Raw genomic sequence first — 1,533 nt, 5'->3', positions numbered from 1 at the left:
CGGGGCCGATGCCTACGTACGGGGAGCGGAATCCGATGGTGCCATTGAAGTGGGCGACGTTGTATTCAATGGCGGGATATACGGGAGCTGGAGAGGCGGGTCAGCGAGGATATATGAACGAACAGGAGGATGTACAGTGGGCGTTGAGGAGGTCATCTCCATTGGTGCATCTGGGGCGAAGGAGGAAGGTGACGAGACCGGCAATGTTGAGAAAGAGTAGGAAGGCGACGAGCAGCCAGAGCCAGGAGCGACGCCAGGCTGAAGTGCGATGGCGGCTGCACGGGCAGACGTCGTTGTCGACCACTTCCACGCCTGCATGCTGGGTGAGGAGTTTCTCGGAGGAGCCATGGGGATCGTCTTGGGCGATGGGGGAATACCGTTCAGACGGGGGAGACATGCTGCGAGGGTGGGCTGCTGGATGGACTGACCCCGAGCTGAAGAAGAGGACATTTGTCGTGCAGGCGCAGATAACGCAATGTGCCCGCGCTCCGCGATCAGCATCTTTGAATGGACCAGTATACACCCGATTCTAATATATTGAAGAAGCGTTAGAGTGGCTGGCGCCGAGACCTCGGGCTTCTCTCTGATCCAGTGGCACGGACTGATGGGATGCACGCGCCGGTCACGGCTCGAGATCGGAGACATTCTCGACTCTTGAGTCTCTTCCAAGTCACGACCAAGTGCCGATGCACCTCCATCAGCAAAATGCACAAAACAATATAATACCGTACAATCATCAGATGATCCGACACGGTGCGTTATCTAAGCAGACAAGCTCAGGTTTGGGCCGAGTTGGGATTTACTGGAGACCACAATGGGCCGTATACCTGTGCCTTTCCATTCAGACATATTCACACCAGGATTATAATAGGCTGACAATTACCACTTTTGTGGATATTGTTCTGCGGATTTTGGTGATGTCCTCGCGAGGGACGATGGAGTACCACGCAGCGGCACCCATCGGTCAGTGAGTGTCTGCGCCTGGTCCCTCGACATATAAAAGCCCTCGCTCTCGCCCCCCAATCCCCCCAGCATCCCCTCGGATCCTACCTTCTCACCCATCATGCGTCTCTCTCTCGTCTTTACTGCTCTCCTACCCCTCGTCGCTCTCGCCATCCCCACTGCGCGTCAGTCATACACTCTCCCCCATATCTTGTCACTAACCATACAATCTTCGTAGACTCCCGCTCCTCCGCATACGAGAAAGACCTCTTAGCCGACGGCATCGGTGAGCATTTGAGCACCTCCCTCCAACCTCTTTGCACACGTTGCTCATACAGTTCTACCTTCATATCACACAGATGCCAATTACGGTCGCCACGGTCCGTCTTCTGTCTTGTCGCTCTGTTCGCATTCGCGTTCCTCGCTGACATGCTTCCCGTCCCAGCCGGCGCATACACCGACGAGTCTGATCCCAAGTACGAACGCCGCGACGAGGGGTACACCGACGAGTCCGACCCCAAATACGAACGCCGCGATGTGGGGTACACCGACGAGTCTGATCCCAAGTATGAACGTCGCAGTGAGGGATAT

General features: G+C 56.0%; 1 protein-coding gene across 1 annotated transcript; it reads right to left on the bottom strand.

Annotated features, from left to right (window-relative positions):
- Positions 1-12: 12 nt before the first annotated feature.
- Positions 13-501, bottom strand: FIBRA_08999 (uncharacterized protein; the record flags this gene model as incomplete). Its single annotated transcript, XM_012330602.1, has 1 exon — positions 13-501. One exon carries the CDS (start codon positions 499-501, stop codon positions 13-15), a length of 489 nt encoding a protein of 162 aa, XP_012185992.1.
- Between the last annotated feature and the right edge of the window lie 1,032 nt (positions 502-1,533).

Source organism: Fibroporia radiculosa (assembly GCF_000313525.1).
Source record: "Fibroporia radiculosa TFFH 294 genomic supercontigs, scaffold5911, whole genome shotgun sequence".
NCBI lineage: Eukaryota > Fungi > Basidiomycota > Agaricomycetes > Polyporales > Fibroporiaceae > Fibroporia > Fibroporia radiculosa.
This window is presented reverse-complemented; position numbering and strand designations above follow the sequence as displayed.